Source organism: Chelonia mydas, chromosome 15 (genome assembly GCF_015237465.2).
Source record: "Chelonia mydas isolate rCheMyd1 chromosome 15, rCheMyd1.pri.v2, whole genome shotgun sequence".
In the NCBI taxonomy this organism is placed as follows: Eukaryota; Metazoa; Chordata; order Testudines; family Cheloniidae; genus Chelonia; species Chelonia mydas.
In genome coordinates this window covers 3,399,452-3,418,110 of record NC_057856.1, presented here as the reverse complement: position 1 = coordinate 3,418,110, position 18,659 = coordinate 3,399,452, and the positions used below count along the sequence as shown (strand labels likewise).

Below are 18,659 nucleotides of genomic sequence, written 5' to 3'. Positions count from 1 at the left end.
CATTTAAAAAGGCCTGTTAACATATTTATGTCTTAACACTTTATTCCTCTGTTTACTAAACTTTATTTAAAAGGCCCTAAATGTTTAAAAAGCCTATTTTCTTCTGAAAAATGTTTTTTCTAACCCTAAAATTTTTTAAATGGCTGTAAATGTGAAAAAACACACAAGCAGCCATAATGTGCCCCATGAAAAAATTAAATTAAAAAAAATCCAAAGTGGCCATGATGCCAAAAGCTTACATGTTCAAAAATGAGACCTGAATGGGCCATAAACCAAAAAGGGGGCCTGGAAACCAGTCAAAATGTATATGGTGATGAAATGTATGGAGCCCTTTACTTTTGTTCTCCTTTTGTGTTCCAAGATGGCAAATGTGGAATTAACGATGCCAATCTCAGAGCGTACAACATTCTGTTTCACAGTTGTGGAAAACTAAGTACAACCACCATGATGTACTCTAAGTAACAGTTAAACTTGGCAGTAGTCTTTATATTATTTACTCCTGGGGGAAATCTGTGCATGTGCATAATTAATTAATGAGCCATGCATATTTTTAATTTTTTGCACAGAAAGCTTCTGCTGAAATGTTGGTGCACTTCTGCCTTTTGCCTATCAGAGGGTGTTGTGGCCATAGAACACAGCAGCAGCTCCTGGCTAGCTAGGGAAGAGAACGTGCCTGGCTTCTTCATAGCACCTGCCAGACCAGGTCAGGAGACAGGGGCTATGGGGAAACAGACAGCATGGGGTGGGTGGGGGGAGGGTCAGACAGGGGGGAGGACAGACTGGGGCAGAGGCTGAATGTTGTGCCCCTTCCCTGGTGCCACCCCTTCCAATATATGGTCATGTTCTGTTCTGGCGGGGTCTTGGGTCGATAAGACCACCTCTTTTGTACCTGATGGGAGGGGTAAGGAGAGGGCTTACTTGTGGCCACGGTCACTTTCTTGCAGACTCCATATCTCTTCCTTGCACCTTCCCCTCTGTTCCAGCTGCTTGGTTACCATTACAACCCCTTGCTTGATTAGGTTCCCTTATCTTCTCTTGTTACTGAAAGGCAAGGCTGGCAGCTTCACAGGGGTGGGGTGGAGGGGGTGTTTGTGTGTGTGCACACGCAGCCTTGTGCTTTCACTTACGTTCTCCTGCTTGCTTATTCAGCCTGTTTAAATTAAAAGCAAGGCCAGAAGCAAGATTATTATTGTTTAGTTTTTACCCTATTTACTTCACATTCTCCTAACAGCGGTCAGCCAGGGCCTGCATGGGGGAAGATCCCTAACAATCCCCCCCCCCCCGCCCCCCAAAAAAACAAACAAACCAAAAACCTGTTCCATACTTTCCCCACCAATACCCAGCAATCCTCCAAGTTCACACCCAGGCTCCTTCCGAGCAATTTACTTCCCTCTCCCTCAGCTCCTCCGTTACCCCTGAATCCCCCAAGGCTTTGCACTGCTTCTGAGGGGGGGCAGGAAATACAGTTCTGTATTCTAGTTTAAAGGAATTACTCAGAGTTCTGTATTAATATGCCTAGTAAGGAATCTATTTGTCAAAAAACATTTCTTGAATTTGTTTGTTTGTTATAGACATACTTGCTGACAGGTATTTTGAATAAATGACCAAAAATAATTGAAACTGGTGTGATTATATTGTATTATTTTGACAAATAAAATGTGCAGAATTTTAAAATAGTGGGTAGAATTTTTATTTTTTTTGGTGCAGAATCCCCCAGGAGTAAATTGATTTTAATTGTACATATATTATCATTGATCAGCGTGTTAATATCAGACACTTTTACTACTTAAAAGCTCTTGTGTACATTGATGCTGCAAAAACTACATTGTTTGGTGACCTTTCTGTGACTTTGAATGTTTTTCCTGCACCTCAGCTGTGGAATCTACTAAAAATTTCCATGCCAAAATCATAGCCTTAGCCATCAGCACTCAAGCAATTTGGCCTGTGTCCACGCTGCAAAGTAGATGAGCTCCAGACTGAGAGTAAAGCAGCACCCTGGCTCTAGCCCACAATCCAGCAGTGCCAGATACCCTGGATTTAGAGTGCCACCAAACTAAGGTGAGAGGGTTTTGTGTGGACAAGTGGGGCAACATCTGAGTAAGCATCTGGGCTAACTTTGCAGTGAAAACAGGCCCTTAGAGACTAAGAAGACAAAGTTCAGAAGTGAGGGGTGACAGGGTGTTTGTCACTGAGCAGGCATGACTCATGCTGAGGGGTAAGTAAGGGAAATGTTTGCCATTTTTCGCTCCATCTAGCATAGCACAAGAAAGAAAAAGGAATATTCTGAAATATAAAGGACATAATGAGAGAGGGAGACTGGAGAAGTCCAAGCAGAAGCCTGTAAGCATGAGATGGCCCAGGAAGAAGCTAGAGAGAGCTTTTGGGTCTGGTGCTGACTAAAGAGGCTTTGGGCTACAAGCAAAGAAGCCACCCTCTTTTTTGGTTCCTCCTGCATTTGGAGAAGCAGGACTTTATACACATTTCTTGTAAATAAACAAGACTGCATCAAAGAAAATACCAGATTCCATCAGTTTCTACTCCCAGCTGGAACAGCCCCACAACCCCAAACTTTGACTAGCTGCTGGGATTAAAAAGGGCCAACAATGTTATAGGGTTCAATGCCTCTCTCATAGAGAGAGAATAAAAAAGGGGGATTACAGAGAACGCCCAGTAAGAAACCAATCCCGATATGCAGAATGGACAGGGTTCACAGGCTAAGACTGGCTTTTTCTATAGGCAAGGAATCTTCAATTTCTAGGGAAAATTAGCTTTGTGAACTCTGCAAACCCCAAAATAGTCTGAGAGGTTTCTAGACCAGCCCCCACTGATTTGGGATTTCTAGTCCAACTAAGCACTGAGCCTAGTCACAGGGTGTGACAAGGTGCAGGGGCCTTACCTGCTCGCAGGTAAACAATGGTTAACTTTGCCTCAGCTTCCCCTTCCTGCTGCCCAGGTGTTCAGAGGAGGGGCTGTAAGACTGGCTTCTTGGGAAACAGAAAGGAGGGAAGATGCATTTGAGAAGGCTGGGCTCCACACCCAAGGGTTATACACAGAGATGAACTCCAGACTGATCCTAGAGAGGAGGACCTGGCTGACTGCACATGGATCTTTCTCCTGCATTGTTTGATCAGCTTACCCCAGGTGCTTCTGTCTTGTGGGTTCTCCAACTTTCCTGCTGAATGAACGCCAAAGGAAGCTTTCCTCAGACTGATTTCTCAGCGTTGTAGATTCCCTGGGACTATGTACTTAGCTGAGATCTCCAGGGGCAAAGGATCAGTCCCAGCATCACCAATTACATCTGAACAAAGCCTCCATGACAAGAAAAAAGGCTATTTCATCAATACCTCCAAAAAACAAAATCCCACGTGCGCTAAGACTCTGCTTCCTGATTCTAGTGAATTACCATAAACTTCTTCCACAACCTACTGCTAGAAACAGAAATTCATAGCAGAAAATCAGTACAAAATAGCCCCAAAATAAATTACAATCCTTATCAGCACTGAACAAAACTTCAAATGCAAAGATATAAAGTATGAACTGCTGATTAGAGGTTTATGAAAATATAATGAAATGAGAGACTGATAGAACAAAGAGAAGGAAAGGCCCTAAAAGGTCATGTGGTCTATATCCCTTGTAGTAGGGAGAGAGGGCCTGGAGCACTGGGTCTAGTACAAGAGATAAGGCCTGAGCTAGAGTCTGTGAACCAAAAAGTCAGGCCATGGATTAAAGCAGATGCTTATAAGATCGCTGTCCAGTACATGAATGTGGCAAAGTTGTTGCTAATGTACAAGGCACTAAATAATTACATAAATATATTCCACTCAGTCCAACAGAATAGAGAAGCTAGTTGCTCCTGTCTCCTGCCCAGCAAAGCTCACCAGATGGTAACAACCAGCAGTAAGGGCAACCTATGATGTGAATGAATAGTACAAAATTACCTTTGAAGGGTTAAAAATGATAGATTATACCAGTCCTCCAAAGAAAATAAGCTACACAAGCAAACAGAGTCTTTTGCAGTATAAATGTCTATGCTCGTGTTTTTGCCAGCACGGCTGTGTCTGCTAGCGGGTGATAAGGTGTGATTTGTGACCAACCTACTGGCAAAAGCCATGAGTGCAGGTGCGATTATATAGGAAAACACGCACACCTACCAGTCTAGTTTCTTTTGCTTAGGGGGAGGGGCTGGAATATGCTAAACTGGCACAAGCGCCATTTTGTTCATCTAAGCAGTGTCCATGCTAGCAGCACTGTGCTGGTTTAGCACACGGGGAGAGGTATACGGCCAGCGTCTTCCAAGCGTAGGCCTCGCCCGAGGAGAAATTTACCCCAACACAATCAATAAGAACCAAACCTTGTCTGCCTGAAGTGAAGAGTCACGATCCCCTAAAAACGGGAAAGTCTCTGAAACTTGATACCTGTCCACATGCAGAGAAACACTAGACTCGCCGATCACAAGAGATGAATTGAGGTGATTATTTAACTTGTTCTTTTTGGGTCATATGTCCTGAGTTTAGTGGTTTACTCTGGAAGAAGAAATTACTAACATGGTCATTAAATATGGAGATGGTAGGAAATTGGTAGGAGCTGCGAAGAAAGAGAAATCATTCAAAGGGACCTGCGGAAGTTAGACATACCGGGCAAAATGGTACCTTCCTATGTGGAGCCATTTGTACAGATCAAGATTTTTAAGGTTAAACCTGGAGAAATCAAGTGCTTGCTGTACAAAAATAATGTGAACGGTTGTACTGCATAGTTCTGATTGATTGCCATTGAACTCGCTTGAATACAAGTAATTTTACCAGGTGTCCTGGTAAATATGGTCACCCTACTAATCTGCCACCGCGAGAGGGTCATTCTGCAGCTCTACAAGCTGATTCATTCCCTCTCTCAGACCCGTGCCATCAGCAGCAATCTGTCCTGCTGCACTTCCTGGGAGTTACTGGTTTCATGCCCCAGTTCTCCTGTATGGCACCGGAAGCGACACGGCATGCTTCTTTTACTCTGTAAAGGAACAGCATTCAAGACATTCCTGTTCCTCAAACTCCTGGGCTCCAGCTTGTTTCCCACACCCACTGCATCTCCCAATTCTCCCCTCCAGGCAAGTCCCACGTCCAATCCCACTGCTTTCGGCCTGTTAGAAACCCAATTCCCTTCCCCCAATTCACTCCTCCATCACCTCCCAGACTTTACTCTTTGCATCTCTCCATTTTTCTCCCCGAAGCCAGTCCAAGTTCTACCTCCAGCAGGCACCTCTCTACCCTCCCCTACTCACAGCATCTGATTCTAACCTCACAACACGCCAGCCTAGAGCCAGCCTTAGAGGTGGGCCACTCGGGCGACCACCCCAGGTACCGTGGTCAGGAGGTTGCCGTGCAGCAGCGCAGAGGTTACAAAGATTTCAGGGACAATAACAAGACCCGGCAAGCCCTGCATCTCCTGAGAGTAGCTGGAGGGGATTTTTGAAAGGGAGTTCCCCACTGAACCCCAGCCTGTTCTGGACTGCAGCAAGGAACTCCTCACTGATGCCAACCAAGACCCTGAGCAGGAGGAGATTGCCCAGCCAGTCAGGATAGCGCCAGCTCACAAAACCCTGAGGCAAGCACTGCAGCAGACAGTGCTGGAGACCCAGGAGATGCCCAATTGCCAGCCGGAGACCCATCCTGACAGTGCTGGGAAGGGGACCTTTCCCCATAACTATTAGGGGCTATATCAAAATACAACCATTAAACAGCTTTATTCCAGGTACCCTCAGGGCACCGCCGTGTTGGGTTGTTGTGCATTAGGAGAATGCTCCAAAGCAATTTCTCTAAAATATCAAATCCTACAGCCACCGGTGAAACGTGCCACTCACCCCCTTTCCTATGCTGCTTCCTGCTCCTTTCCACCCAACCACGGCAGGGGCACCATGCTAGTCTGAAAAAACAAAGTCAAATACATCGGCTGCACTGCAGGCATGCTTATTGTAGCGCCAGAGACAGAAAGTACTTGGGCTTACGGTTTGATTAATGCCCTCAACTTGAGATTTGAGGAGGTACAGTGCCGAAAGACGGCTACAGAGACATGTTAAATGTGTAGCAATCTTAAGGCAATCATGGCTATCTGATCCCTTGGGATTGGAGCCATTCCTGCAAAATTCCACTGAGTTTGCAGTGCACGTTGTGCTGCTCTGCAGGTTTTACAGAAGAGAATTTAAGGCAAAGACAAGACTCTATTTTTCCGTGCACACTGCTAGGCAATGCAGCTCACTTGGCTCTATCCTGATACCTTGTGGTTCCCTTCCACTCCGGCACCAGCCTGACAAAGAATGGCGTGAAATATTGTCCCGGTTTGCCCATGGCCTTGTTGAATAAGATCTTGCTCTGCCTTTGGAGAGATGCCCTCAGCATCATGTTACAGACAGCCTGCAGCTGTGCACATGAGCTTAACCTGCCCCCAGCTGCCTCCCTCCTCCCCAATTCGCAGCCTACCACCAACCTGGCATTTCTACAGAGGCCTTATCCAAGGAGGGAAGCAAGGTGGAAAAAGATCTTACCATCTCCAAGCTCACCCCAAAATAGGGTGGTCTCATAGAATATCAGGGTTGGAAGGGACCTCAGGAGGTCATCTAGTCCAACCCCCTGCTCAAAGCAGGACCAATCCCCAATTAAATCATCCCAGCCAGGGCTATGTCAAGCCTGACCTTAAAAACCTCTAAGGAAGAAAAGCCCACCACCTCCCTAGGTAACCCATTCCAGTGCTTCACCACCCTCCTAGTGAAACAGTTTTTCCTAATATCCAACCTAGACCTCCCCCACTGCAACTTTACTCCTTGTTCTGTCATCAGCTACCACTGAGAACAGTCTAGATCCATCCTCTTTGGAACCCCCTTTCAGGTAGTTGAAAGCAGCTATCAAATCCCCCCTCATTCTTCTCTTCTGCAGACTAAACAATCCCAGTTCCCTCAGCCTCTCCTCATAAATCATGTGTTCCAGCCCCCTAATAATTTTTGTTGCCCTCTGCTGGAGTCTTTCCAATTTTTCCACATCCTTCTTGTAGTGTGGGGCCCAAAACTGAACACAGTACTCCAGATGAGGCCTCACCAATGTCGAATAGAGGGGAACGATCACATCCCTTGATCTGCTGGCAATGCTCCTACTTATACAGCCCAAAATGTTGTTAGCCTTCTTGGCAACAAGGGCACACTGTTGACTCATATCCAGCTTCTCGTCCACTGTAACTGCTAGGTCCTTTTCTGCAGAACTGCTGCCTAGCCATTCGGTCCCTAGTCTGTAGTGGTGCATGAGACTCTTCTGTCCTAAGTGCAGCACTCTGCACTTGTCCTTGTTGAACCTCATCAGATTTCTTTTGGCCCAATCCTCTAATTTGTCTAGGTCCCTCTGTATCCTATCACACCTCCCAGTTTAGTGTCATCTGCAAACTTGCTGAGGGTGCAATCCACGCCATCCTCCAGATCATTAATGAAGATATTGAACAAAACCGGCCCCAGGACCAACCCTTGGGGCACTCCGCTGGATACCAACTGCCAACTAGACATGGAGCCATTGATCACTACCTGTTGAGCCCGACAATCTAGCCAGCTTTCTATCCACCTTATAGTCCCTTCATCCAGCCCATACTTCTTTAACTTGCTTGCAAGAATACTGTTGGAGACCGTATCAAAAGCTTTGCTAAAGTCAAGATATATCACATCCACCGCTTTCCCCATATCCACAGAGCCAGTGATCTCATCATAGAAGGCAATTAGGTTAGTCAGGCATGACTTGCCCTTGGTGAATCCATGCTGATTGTTCCTGATCACCTTCCTCTTGAGGACCTGCTCCATGATTTTTCCAGGGAATGGAATTCCAAAATGAAGGAAAAGCAACACTTTATTATTATTGGCATGGAGACTAGAACCAACAATAGCTAATTGTGCTGTTTCTACCCCCTCCCCCGCAGGTCCTGACACATCGCTGCCCACATGGACAGAAGCATTATCCGTGGCTGAATGCCAGGCAAATCTTCAGGGGGAGGGGGGAGAGAGAGACAGAGAGAGAGACAGAGACAGCACGCACGCACACATGAGAAGGCATATTTGTGTCTGCATCTGCAAAGGCAGAAGACGACTGAAGAGTGGAGGGAAGGTTTCCTTTGCCATGATGCCAAGGACAGAGGAGGACAGTGAGCTGTGGGCAGAGCACATTGACAAGATAGTGAGGGGGATATAAAGGCATTAAATTCACAGGCAAGCCAACTTCGCCGTTGGAGGACACTGCATACTGGGAGCATCCCTTCCCCGCCCCAACTCTAGGAGCAGGCCTCTCCCTCACCAGTCTACACCACACTGGAGTTTTCAGGGTTAACTCTTTTGATTTGTACAAACAGCTGCACAGAGGTGGGGCCAATGAGCTGTTTGCCGATGACACTGCACCTCTGGCCAATTAGAAGCGCCAGCGGCTCAAATTTCAATGCCACTTCCAGCCCAGCATCCTTCAGCCGACTACATCATGTTCAACATCCACCATCCAAAGGAGCCACTGGAACTCCTGCCGCTATAGCCTTCCTCTGCTCGAGTTGCATGCAAATCCTGATGGTTAAAAACTAGCGCAGCCCTTGGAATGAAGCACCACGTTGGCTCATTTCACTTACAAAAAGATTTTCATTGTTTTGTTCCTCAGCTAAATGATTAATTCCTCCTGACAATTAGCAAGTTTGATAAAATACCATTTTAATTCCAAAGATCTAATTTTTTTTAATCCTAAAGAACAAAAAAATACAACAGCCTGCTGGTGTGCTGTCAGATCAGAAATTACCCCCCCTCCCAAAAACAGATGGAGCCAACACAGAATATTTTCCAGGGATGTGCCCAGTCTAGTGTTAAAAGTCCCAAGCAACATGAATCTCATCACTTCTCATGGGAGACTGTTCCACAGCTATTCTGGAATCTCATGCCTCCGCAGTTACAACCCCAAATTACATTTGTTTTTCTCTTCTACAGAGGCACAAAGCAGGAGTCCATGGGACAGCTGGGAACAGAACCCAACAGTGTTGGACTCTCAGTCACAACCTCTAATTTATTAGTGATATTCTGAGCTAAACTCAGGCAAGATGACTGTACAATGAGACACCCTAAAGCAAACATCTCTGCACTGCTGCCTTTTACCTTCAGCACCACTCACTAGCGTTCTCTGCCAGGGACTGTTTGTATTTCAGATCACTTTTGCACACATGCAGCAGTTTTCCTTTTCCTACCTACTCTGTTGATTTCTACTCCTACGGGGGCCTGATCTCCCCAGGTCCCTTTGACTTATTTCTCTTTCCTCCATGGCATCTGCAGCTCGCTCCAGTTTTACACCGTCTGAATATTTAATGATCATGTAAATTACTCCCTCTTCCAGGTGGAACAGTCCCAGTGACAGATGATTGAATACATGATCTGAAAAGCATAAGCTAAATAATCACCTCTGATCAATTCTTGTGACCTAGGGGTGGGAGAAGAGAAGAGAGAAGAGTCTATTCTTTCTCTGCACATAGACAGGCATCAAATTGCAGTCTCTTTCCCATTTTTTAGAGGAGCTTAACTATTCACTTCAGGCAATCAACGCTTTGTTACTTACTGTGTTGGAGTCCTACACTTGTAAGACTTGGCCAATACAGTTACACCAATGTATTATACTGATATAAAATACCCGCAAACTGCTGCTAACATGGACTCAGGTGATACTGGCAAAATAGCATGGTCATAGAATCACAGAATATCAGGGTTGGAAGGGATCTCAGGAGGTCATCTAGTCCAACCCTCTGCTCAAAGCAGGACCAATCCCCATCTAACTATTTTGCTAGTATAGTTTATTACAGTGTCTCTCCTTGTCCCCCACAAACTGGTAAAAGTGCAAATTTTGGCAATGTAACTGTGCCTACACTAGGGGCTTTTACAAGCACATTGTTCACTCACAAATCACACATCCTTAATAGACATAATTGTGCTAGCAAAATCTGTAGTGTAGGCATAGTTATATCGGCAAATGATTCCATTTGCCGGTATAGTATATTGTTGGGGAAACTGGTATAATTTATACCATCAAAACTCTTGCCAGTATAAGAAGGGCAAGGCAAGTTTCCTAGAGATCTTAATTCAGTTCAATACAGTGAAGCTGAACAACATGACCAGTTCTGACTGAAGCTTCTCTCACCGTTGGAATATTTATAGGATTTTCCTTCGGTGTGAATACTTTTATAGTCAACAGTGTGGAGTTCATATGGAAGCATCTCTTACAGGTTCTCCCTGATGTGAGTTCTCTGGTGTTTAATAAGGTTGGAACTCCGATTGAAGGTTTTCTCACAATCACTGCATCTAAAAGGTCTCTCTCCCGTGTGGATTTTCTGATGCTGAAGGAGATGCGAGCTCTGAATGAAGCTTTTCTCACACACTGGACATTTATATGGTCGCTCTCTAGTGTGAGTTCTCTGATGCTGAATTAGATGTGAGCTGTAAATGAAGCCTTTGTCACAGTCAGCACACTTGTATGGTTTTTCTGCTGCGTGGTTTTTCTGATGGAGCATAAGCTGCGAGCTGCGACTGAAACTCTTCTCACAGCTAGGGCATGTGTAAGGTCTTTCCACATGGTGGGTTCTCTTGTGCTGAAGAAGGTGGGAGCTGCTAGTGAAGGTTTCCTCACACTTGCTGCATTTATAGTTCTGGTCTCCCACGTGGATTCGTTTGTGTTTATTTAGCACTGAGCTTCGGCTGAATCTTTTCTCGCACTCAGGACATTTAAAGGGCTTTTCTTGCGTGTGGACTCTCTGGTGCTGAATGAGATGGGAGCTCTGGTGGAAACTTTTCTCACAGTCAGGACATTTGTAGGGTTTTTCTCCCCTATGAGCTCTCTGATGGAGCATCAGGTGTGAGCTCTGAATGAAGCTTTTGTCACAGTCGGGACACTTATAGGGTCTCTCTCCTGTGTGGATTCTCTGATGCTTAATAAGATTTGAACTCTTGTTGAAGCTTTTGTTGCATTCGGAGCATTTATAGGGCTTCTTTCCTGTGTGGATCTTCTGATGTCTATGAAGATCCGAGACAAGACCAAACCACTCCTCACAGCCATCACACTTGTAGAGTTCCTCTCCCGTATGCATTCTCTGATGCAGAATGAAATGAGACCTGATCAGAAAGGTTTCTTCACATTCCCCACACGTATAGGGTTTCTGTTGTGTGTGGACTCTCTGATGTTTAATAAGATTTGCACTCTGTACAAAGCACTTTGTGCAGGTAGCGCATTTATAGGGTCTCTCTCCTGTGTGGAGTCTCCGATGCTTTACAAGGGTTGAGCTCCAGTTGAAGGTTTTCTCACAGTCGGGGCATTTATAGGGTCTCTCACCTGTATGGACTCTCTGGTGTTTAATAACTGATGAGATCCAGCTAAAACTTTTCTCACACTGGGGGCACTTGTGGGGTTTCACTCCATTGTGAACATTTTGATGCTGAATAAGCCGTGTGCTCCGAATGAACCTTTTCCCACACTTATCACATTTGTAAGGTTTCTCTTGAGTATGCGTTCGCTGATGATCAATCAGCTCTGATCTCTGTCTGAAGCTTTTCTCACACTCGGTACATTTATAGGGTCTCTCCCCCGTGTGGATTCTCTGGTGCTGAAGAAGATGTGAGCGGCGAGTGAAGCTTTTGTCACACTCAGTACATTTATGGGGTCTCTCTCCTGTGTGGATAGGAATGCTTTGGTGTTTACTGAAAGGTCTTTCACTTGGAGTGGATTTCTCCACGCTCTCATCCCCTATGTTCCTGTGTTGGCCGGCTGGCCCGTGTTCACTCTCACACGTATTTCCCTCAGCAGAGCTGTTTGCTTTCTCTCTTTGTGATAAATTCCTGTGCTCTGCCAAACCCTCAGAATTTCCCTGCTGATGATTCTCCTCAGTCTTCCATTTGATTCCATCATCTGCGGAAATAAATGGAGAATCCAGATGTTACTTCAACACACAAAGGACATTGGACTCGTGAATGTAAAGCATATAAACATACAGCATATCATGTTGGCATTCTGACTATAGGCTCTATTAGAAAAGCTGAAAATATCCCTTCCATCTCCCTTCAGGAGTGTTGTATGTACAGGAGGTAATTGTTCCACTGTACTCAGCACTGTGGCCTCAGATGGAGTACTGGGTCCAGTTTTGGGTGCCACACTTAAGAAAGATGTGGACAAAATTGGAGACCGTCCAGAGGAAAGCAACAAAAATGATAAAAGGCTTAGAAAACCTAATTTATGCAGAAAGGTTAAAAACAACTGGGCGTGTTTAGTCTGGAGAAAAGAAGACTGAAGGGGACCCCATAACAGTCATTAAGTACGTGAAGGGCTGTTATAAAGACGATGGTGATCAATTGTTCTCTATGTCCACAGAAGGAAGGTCAAGTAGTAATGGGCTTAATCTGAAGTATTGGAGGTTTAGGTTATATATTAGGGAAAACTTTCTAACTCCAAGGACAGTTAAGCACTGAAACAGGTTAACTACGGAGGTTGTGGAATCTGCCTCATTGCAGGTTTTTCAGAACAGGTCAAACCCTTGTCAGGGATGGTTTAGGTTTCCTAGGACTGGGTCCTGCCACAGTGCAGGCAGATGAACTAAATGAGCCTCTGAAGCTCTACATTTCTATGATTCAGAAGCTCCCTCTCCACCTCCTGGCTTAGCTAATGTTTCAAAGCTCTACAGAGAGGCAAGACAATGATATCCACCATGTCCTGCCATCCCGCCTCAGCAGTCAGATGTCCGAAGAGGGAGGCTACAGTCCAAAGCCATTCAGGATAGGTAGGAATCAATGACAGATACCTGCCAAAAAGATGTAATAATGGCTGGCTACTATGCTGACTGGAGGGGACAAAAGCCATTTCAATAGAAGCTCATGAAATGCGGGCTTCTTTCTCAGCTCATTAATGAACTCTTCAGAAACTCTGAGTGAGATACTTATTACTCACCAGAGGAGACCCCTGTAGAAAGGTCACTTTCCCTCGACTCCTGGTGAGCCTGCACACATGGCTCTTCCCCACGTTCAATCAGGAATACAACGTCTGATTTGGTGACAGCACGCCTGTTAGTGGGGGGGCGGGGAAGAATCACACCATATTTTCTGTTACTTGGCAAGCACAGAGTATTTGGTATTTTGTAAAAGTCTCGTTCAACCTTACTGCTTCCCAGGATTGTCCCTCCAATGGAGCATTTCAACCTGTCCCCAAATGTATTAGCTGCCATATTGTTTGTAATTTTGTTATTTCCAGTCAGGTTTGTAATTTTGCAACATTCCCTATTGTTTTCCTGTCCTCACTGGCGTTTGCGATTCCTCGCAGTTTAGCACCACCTCCTAAATCTACTGGCATGCTGCTTACCTCCTCATCCAGAGCAATGACCACCATTTTAAATGCTGGACCAAATGCTTCTGTAACCGTCTCCCAACCCAGAACATGGCTATTTGTTGTTAATTCTAGTTTGTGATCTTTGAACTGTCTTATATCCAAGAAATTGTTCTCCTATCCCACCCAATTTTGGGAGTAAGGTTTTGCGAGATACTATATCAAATTCTTTTCTAAAATACCAATATCAGTCTCTTTAATGGGTCTCTTCCGTCATAGGATTCCCAGATTCTAAGGCCAGAAGAGACCACTGTGATCATCTAATCTGGCCTCCTGCATTACACAGGCTACAGTCTAGGAGATAAAGGCCCCACAAATGAATACAGCATCATTTAAGGTGAAGCTGTACCACAGATAATGCCATTGTAACGTTTTCTGTCTGTCACAGTACAGCCTAAAATCTTAATTGCTTACTCAGTAACCACTACACACTAAGCAAACATGTTCATTGATTTGTCCACAAGGGCACCTTGATCTCTGTCCTAAGAGGTTACAAGAAACTGGGATTGAGATTCAATGTATTTCTACAGGAGAGTCATAAGAGACAAACACCACATAATTTTACAGACCTCTTTGGCCATGAAAGAGTTAGATGAGAGACAGGCTGATTGTGTGGATGCTGAACTGCAGAAAATTTAAATTGCTTCTATTAGAATATTGACACTCTTTCCACGTGGAATGTCCCTTATTTGCACCAACATACCACGTGCAATGACCCAGCAGCTCGTTTCTGCTTGTGGGCTAAACACAGACGGAGAAGTACAGCCATTGTCCTAAACCAGAAAATATTGTAAACAGAGGGATTAGAGCTACCTTCTGTAATTTGAGTCTCCATTGACTGGAGTGGATTTTTTTTTCCCTCCCACAAAGGAATGCAAGTGCAAACTGTCAAAGTCGAAGGGAAACATGAGAATAACCCTGATCTGAAGACCACTCAGGCCCCTCACAGCTCATGCCACTTCTACAAACTTGCGAATAATAGTTTTTACCCAGTGAGATCGAAGTCTTGTAGCTGTCCCTCATCACGTCCTTCTACAGCTCCTTCTGCCATTCCGCTAGCTCCTCCCACTCCTCCTCAGGAGAGCTAGACAGCAACGTCAAACATAGTCTGAAATGAGAAATGAAATACACTCTGGATCCAGACTCACGGCTGCAACCTTCGGGCCAATGGGGGAGAGAAACAGACAGTCCTTGGCACGGAGAGCTGTGAAATGAGGGAGGATGTGACTCCAGCTTGGGAACTCATAGAAAGCTTGTTATTACATACTGACTTCCGTGTTCTTCCCGTAGCTAAGAAGGAAGTGCAGCCAGCATCCGAGGCCTACAGCCGTCTTAGTTCTTGTTAGTGCTATGGGAGATGAACAGTCTGAGGTGCTGATCAGCCCCCAACTGATCAGCTAGTAGAAAGGCTTGAAGTTTAAAAAAAAATTTATGAATATTTTTACAAATACAAGGACCAAGTTCCATTCATTTTGATTTGCTGCCTATTCTAAAGGATTCAGGCATTTTCTGGGGATTCATCAAATTCTCTCCAAATCCCCCAAATCACCAAACATTTCTAAGCACTAATGATCTTCATTTGAAAATCCATCACAAAAAAGTGGATTATTCCCAGTTCGCTTCCTATTTAAAATGTTTGTGATCCACGCAAGGATCAAAAGCAGAGCCATGTAACTTAGGCTACCAGCCACCATGCAAATAATGAACAGTGATCCTTGGATGAGAACAACCCCATGGATGAAAATCAGCTGTGCAAAAGATGCAGCAAGCATCAGGAGCAGTTCACCAAGGAGTCATTCTCCAAAGTAGTAAACGTGCAACATACATTAATCATAATAGATCCTTCCAGCGCCAAGCACTGTCAGCTACATGATAGGCCTGGTCAAAGGTTTTCATTTAAAAAAAAAAAATCTTTTTGGTAAAAACTGGGGTTGTCAAAGAAACTCCACTCTTTCTCCCACCCATCAAATATGTCTTTGGAGGAGGAGAAGTTTTAGTTTTCGGAAACACTTTCGAAACAGATAAGTTGAGGGAGAGGATTTTTTTGGTATGTCTGAAATTATTTGTTTAAAAAGGGCGGGGAAATGCCCGCTCTCTATTTTTTCCTCCCGTCACCCTCCTCCCCCAATTTTCTCATTCCAAAAGTGTGAGAAAAAAACATTTACATTCAAAAGTAACTTTTCCCTTAGAAAAAGCAAGCCTGGATAGTGCCTCTTGCTCCCTTGTCCAGGGTCACACTGATCACCAGATTTGGGGTTAAGAAGGAATTTTCCTCTAGCTCAGAATGGTGAGAGTCCCTACGTCTTTTTTGCCTTCCTCTGTAGCATGGGGCATGGATCCCCTGCTGGGATTACCTGTGCACATCTCATCTAATCATTCCCTGACATCGCAGGGACCTTGGCCTCACCTGTTCTCTTTTTCTCAGAGCCAAAATGCTTTGGTCTGACTAAAGTCTTTGGGCTTAGTACAGTTAGTGAAATGTAATGGCTTGTGATATACAGGAGGTCAGACTAAAAGATCTGATGGTTCTTTCTAGATGTAAACTCTACGAAACTTCCCCCCCCATACTCTCTTATGTTTAATTTCTTACCCCCTTTTTCCTACTTGAAAAAGATTGTGGGGGAGGGGAGTTTTAAAAGAAAGTGAAGAATTTCCCCCACCAAAATGAAAATAATTTTTTTTCACTGAAAAACACACATTTTTACATTGCACACAAACTTTGTGTTACATTTTTTTTTTCACAAAACATGAGCTTTGACCAGCTCTAATCCTTCGTTACTAACAGCATCTGCAAGATACAAATCAGAGCTCTTCATTGTCACTCAGATCAGACTAGGAAATCCCCAGGAAAAGTTCCTCCCCGGTGCAACGTGGAGAGTTAGACAGTAACACTGCCATTAAGCAATATTTTAAATACAGCTGGTTTGAAACAGGTTACACAGCTCAGGAGAGATACAGGTTACACTAGAATCCATCACTTTATCCTCTGTCCACGAGCGAAAAGGCCAAGAACGTCACTGTCAAAGCTCTATCTGGGCAGAGGTGTCTCTGGCCATTGCCCTGTGAATCGGGCAGTGTATGAAGTTCAGCAGCCAGTGGGTCATCGGGGGAAGGTTTCACACAGGGACACTGCCAACTGAAAACAATATTGACTGAACTACAGGCTTGCCTCATTAGTTTTAATCTCAGCAACAGATTAGGAACCTCAAACAAAATTCTTGCTTCTCCCTGAGAGGGTCATTCCACAGTTCTGCAAATCAATTAATTCATTCGCTCAGATCTGTGCTGTCAATGGCAATTTGCCCCTCCACGCTCCCTGGGAGTTGCTGGTAGAGTGCCCCAGTGCTGCTGTATAGCTCTGGGGGCAGACACTGCACTCTTCCTTACGCTCCTTAAAAGGACAGCATTTCCTGCACCTCAAGCCCCCAGGCTCCAGCCTGATTCCCAGCCCACAGCATCTTCCAATTCTCCCCTCCATGTGACTCCCAAATCCAATCCCTTTGCTTTGGGCCCCCATTAGAGACCCAATTCCCTTTCCCCGTGCATCCCCCCACCCCAGTTCACTCCTCCACTCTTTGTATCTTTCCATATTGCTCCCCCACCTTCCCTACCACTCATAGCTACTCATACCATCCCCACAACACACCAGCCAATCTGCTTCCCATTCACCTTGACCTCTCTTGGCACCCAGCCCCCTCCTCACACCCTATTGCTCCACCTGGGGGAACCAGAGCATTTCTCAGACTTACCACTTCATACCCAAGGGCTCTCCCAGACTTCCAGCCTCCCCACTGGCACACAACCAACCTGCCTTTCTTCCTGCCTTCTCTTGCATTCAAACAGGCTTCAGCTACCCAGTCCCAGACCAGTCCCCGGTTCTAACCCAGGGGTTCTCAAACTGGGGGTCGAGACCCCTCCGGGGATTGCGAGGTATTACATGGGGGGGTTGCGAGATCCCAGCCTCCACCCCAAACCCCGCTTCGCCTCCAGCATTTATAATGGTGTTAAATATATTAAAAGGTGTTTTTCATTTATGCGTGGGGGGGGTCGCACCCAGAGGCTTGCTATGTGAAAGGCGTCACCAGTAGCTCACCAGTAACTCTCACCTTCTGCAGCACAGCAAGACCCTGTGGCAACTTCCCATTGCAAGGCTGTGGCCCCTGCCTAAGTCCCAATTTCCTAGACCAGATGAGCCCGAAGAGCATCAGGTACACGCTGACCCGGGACATCTTTACGTCGCAGGGACGGTAACACAAGACCCCGGAACATCGCCGATAACCCGGCAGCGCCCGCGAGTCAGCGGAGACCCGCCTGGTGCCCGCGGGGGCAGGGGCCCGGCTATCCCCGCCGGCTGGGCGCTGGGCGCGGCTTTGCCAGAGTTTTCGCCCGCGTTAAGTCACGGGAGGAAGTTAACGCCTTTGTACAGCGAGTCTGGAGGCCGGTGCGGGCGGCGAGCAGCCCGGCGTTTGGAGAAAGGGCGGCGAGGGACCCTGAACGGGGCCGGGGCCCGGGCCCCCCCGCCACCGCAGTCCCGGCACTTGGCGGCGTTGCTGGGACGCGCCCCAGCCCAGCAGCCGGAGCCCGGCGCGACCCTCCCGCCTGCCCCAGCCCGCGTCCCGGCCGCAGGTCCCCAAGGCCCGGGCCGGCCCCCGCCAGCCCGCCCGGGCGGCTCCTCCCGGCCCCGGTCCAGCGCCCGACCCGCCGCCGGCCCGGCTCACCTCGCGCCGCCGCCATCGCGCCGCCGGGCCCGGCCAGCGCCAGCCCCGCCCGCCGTAAGCCTGCCCCTGCCGGCCGAGCCGGGCTGCAGCCCGCTCCCTGCAGCGCCGGGCCCGCGGGCGGGGAGCGGCTGGAACGTTGCCCCGCCGGAGCCCGAGCCGGGTCCGCCCCTGCCCCGGTCGCGAACTCACAGACCTGCGGGCGGGGCTCGCCCCTCTCCTGGCACCGGGCTGGGCCCAGGAAATGTACATCAGCCCTGACCCCACCCTAGGGCTACCAACTTTCTAATGGAGCAAACCCCTGTCCCGCCCCTTCTCCGGGGCCCCGCTCGCTCCATCCCCGCTCCCTAGCTCGCTCCCTCACTTTCATGGGGCTAGGGGCTCGGGGGGGCTTGAGCAGGTATTTTGAGCAGGGGGTTGGACTAGATGACCTCCTGAGATCCCTTCCAACCCTGACATTCTATGATTCTGTGATTTCCCTAACCCCCCCCCCCCCCCCCGGCAGGGTGTACACCTCCCTTGAATTTCCCCAACGCCCCCCCAGTTACAT

General features: G+C 46.8%; 1 protein-coding gene across 4 annotated transcripts; it reads right to left on the bottom strand.

Moving 5' to 3' along the window:
* Positions 1-8,687: 8,687 nt before the first annotated feature.
* Positions 8,688-18,288, bottom strand: LOC102942171 (zinc finger protein 271). Of its 4 annotated transcripts, none has more exons than XM_037879221.2 (4): positions 18,113-18,284; positions 14,384-14,502; positions 12,963-13,075; positions 8,688-11,930 (listed from the first exon to the last, which is right to left on the bottom strand). In XM_037879221.2, the coding sequence occupies exons 2-4, from the start codon at positions 14,443-14,445 to the stop codon at positions 10,252-10,254; spliced, it is 1,854 nt and encodes a 617-aa protein (XP_037735149.1). In that variant the 5' UTR covers positions 14,446-14,502; positions 18,113-18,284; the 3' UTR covers positions 8,688-10,251. The 4 variants fall into 4 exon arrangements, with proteins under 4 accessions (XP_037735149.1, XP_037735150.1, XP_043385916.1 ...); XM_037879222.2 differs by lacking the exon at positions 18,113-18,284 and adding an exon at positions 17,501-17,919; XM_043529981.1 differs by having other exon boundaries at positions 12,963-14,502; positions 18,113-18,288.
* Between the last annotated feature and the right edge of the window lie 371 nt (positions 18,289-18,659).